The 2,907-nt window shown below is 37.7% G+C and overlaps 1 protein-coding gene across 1 annotated transcript; it reads left to right on the top strand.

Annotated features, from left to right (window-relative positions):
• Nucleotides 1–641: 641 nt before the first annotated feature.
• Nucleotides 642–2,131, top strand: LOC107907874 (cytochrome P450 71B36). Its single transcript, XM_016835185.2, has 2 exons — nt 642–1,277; nt 1,369–2,131. Exons 1-2 carry the CDS (start codon nt 642–644, stop codon nt 1,978–1,980), a joined length of 1,248 nt encoding a protein of 415 aa, XP_016690674.1. The 3' UTR covers nt 1,981–2,131.
• The last annotated feature ends 776 nt before the right edge of the window (nt 2,132–2,907 follow it).

Raw genomic sequence — 2,907 nt, 5'->3', positions numbered from 1 at the left:
ACACATTCAAAGTGTAGATCCACCTACCATTTGGTGTGACAACTCTAGTGCAGTTGCCATAGCTGCTAATCTTGTCTTACATTCCAAATTCAAACATGTTGAGCTTGATCTATTTTTTGTTCGCGAAAAGGTAGCAGATCGCTTCGTTATTGTTGGTGAGGTTCCTGCCTGTGAACCGGTTGTTGACATTCTTGCCAAGCCACTCTCTGTATCGTCATTTGATAGGTTTCAAAATCTTATTCGGGTTTTACCTATCTGAAAGATGGGTGAATGTTAAGAATATAGATAAGGACTATGCTAGCTAACTCTGTTGTTCAGCTAGCCTATTAGCTGTTAGTTTGTTATTCAAGTAGTTAAGTTGTTCGCAATAGCAGTTACTCATATGTTCTACAAATACTACTGCTATAATGTACAAACTAGAAAAGGTAAGACTAAATACAAAAGAATACTTTCAGTAATTAATACATTTTCATTCTATTCTTTTAACACTTAGTATAGTTTCATTTCTTTAATACACAGTCGACTAGCAACTTACCATAGATGTTAACATGGTATCAGTCGCCTAAGGTGCTGGAGACCTGTTCTTAGTCTGCTTTTATGACCACCATAGCTTCTGCTGATTCTGCCTCCATCGAACATGGATGTTGAGAATTCACGATCTTGAATGTTGCAATCGACCTCCATTAACTGGCCCTAAAAGGCTTACTTACAATTTCCAAGACGTTGCTTTCGCACCCTATGGACATTACTGGAAAGAGATGCGAAAGATTTGTGTTGCTGAGCTTTTCAGCATGAAAAGGGTTCAGTCGTTTCAATCTGTTAGGGAAGAAGAGGTTGATTTGCTAATCGAATCAGTCTCAGGATCGGCTACTTTAGCGAACCCGATAGATCTCAGCAAATGTTCCTTTTCGCTCACCGCTAGCATTATCTTTAGGATTGTTTTCAGTAAACAATTTCAAGGAAGTGAACTTGACAACGATAAGTTACAAAAACTGGTGTTTGAGGCGGAAGCTATGTTGGGAAGCTTTTGTAACTCGGATTTTCTCCCTTACGTGGGAAAAGTGATTGAGTGGTTTACTGGTTTTCATACAAGGCTTGGGAGTAGCTTTCATGAACTTGATTCTTTTTTCCAGCGGGTTATTGAAGATCATCTTGATTCAGGACCGACCAAGGACGACGAAGAAGACATAGTCGATGTGCTACTGAGAATGGAGAAAGATCAAACCCAGAATGATGCCATTCAACTTACTAAAGATCATATCAAGGCAATCCTTAAGGTAGATAACGAAACTTACCTTTTTTTATTTATTATTATTCATCTAATTTTTTATCATTTAGTAAAATATTGTCTTTAAACCTCAACATTAGGACATCTTCATAGCTGGAATAGATACTCCTGCAATTAACATGATCTGGGCAGTGGCAGAGCTAGCAAGGAAGCCAACAGCCATGAAGAAAGCACAAAATGAGATTAGAAGTTGCGTTGGGAAGAAAGGAAAACTAACAGAAAACGATGTTAGCAAGCTTACATACCTCAACATGGTAATTAAAGAAACTCTTAGATTACATCCTCCAGGTGTACTTCTTCTTCCAAGAGAAACTATGTCCCAAATAAAGATCGGAGATTATGATATCAACCCCAAAACTAGAATCGCAGTCAACGTTTGGGCAATAGGACGAGATCCTGATATCTGGGACAACCCTAAAGAGTTCATACCCGAAAGGTTCATCGATAATCCAATCGATTTGAAGGGGCAACATTTCGAATTATTGCCGTTCGGTGGTGGTCGAAGAATTTGCCCTGGAATTAACATGGGAATGACTGTTTTAGAGTTGGCACTGGCGAACCTGCTCTACTTTTTTGACTGGAAATTACCAATTGGGATGAGGGAGATAGACATTGACATGGAAGAGAAAGTAAGTTTAACAGTTGGTAAGAAAACATCTCTTATGCTTATTCCCATCAAGTATAACATGTAGGAAGATGATGAGATTAAGCATCGCTGAAAAACACGATTCGGAAAATAATTATGCACTGGGTCCATCTGGGAAAGTGTGATATTTGTATCAAAATGAATGGACGATACTACATGATAATCATTTGCTCCATTTTACGTGTCCTTGAAATGTTGAAGGACTAATAATATTCTATCCTGATTTGACATATATCATGGACTTGACCGGAATATTTGTTATAACCAAATTGTTAAAAGAGTTATAAAGTGTTCATAATGAGCTGTGAATGTTTGATTTTGTATTTATCAACACAGTTCTTGTTGAGTGTTTTAGTGCCAACACTGTCAGCCACTATCAGTACTGGAACCTCAAGAAGTTTCCAAAGCAGTCTCAACATTGGTATGAAGCTTCACCATGTGATCTGAGACTTGATTTGCTTCACAGACAGTTTGAATTATGTTAACTCTCCAATCTCGCCTGCATATATGTGTAATGGAACAACCAGTAATCCATATTGTCCTCGAGTAAATCGATAGCCAAAATGACCCCATAATTAAAAGTTAAAACGAAGCTCCATACCTAGAACTAAGCTTATTCCGATATTTCTCTTCTAGCCAAAGACCCCACTCATCAATATGGTTCCTAAGGACTCCACCAGAGGATGCGATGCCAGTCAATAAATCAGCTGCTCTATCAATATTACTGGTGGTCCATCTATCATGCACTGGTTCTCATCCAACAGTTGTTGGATTGTGTCGCTTTGTGCCATCTAGTTGAGCTGTTGTGGTAAAACCAACGGTTTTTTTTTATATAGGATTGGTGCTTGAACTAGTCAGGTTATTAGTTTATCGGTTCAATCAGTTCAACTAAATAAATTATTAAAAATTTTATAAAAATAAAAAATAAACTTGTTTTTCTATCCTGATTCAACTAGTCTGTACTGTTTCACAT

The sequence above is a fragment of the Gossypium hirsutum genome, chromosome D02, assembly GCF_007990345.1.
Source record: "Gossypium hirsutum isolate 1008001.06 chromosome D02, Gossypium_hirsutum_v2.1, whole genome shotgun sequence".
NCBI lineage: Eukaryota > Viridiplantae > Streptophyta > Magnoliopsida > Malvales > Malvaceae > Gossypium > Gossypium hirsutum.
This window is presented reverse-complemented; position numbering and strand designations above follow the sequence as displayed.

Coding starts and splice junctions, on each gene's coding strand:
- LOC107907874 (XM_016835185.2), top strand. CDS start 642: ATGTTGAGAATTCACGATCTTGAATGTTGCAATCGACCTCCATTAACT. Junction 1,278..1,368: donor ATATCAAGGCAATCCTTAAG/GTAGATAACGAA, acceptor CCTCAACATTAG/GACATCTTCATAGCTGGAAT.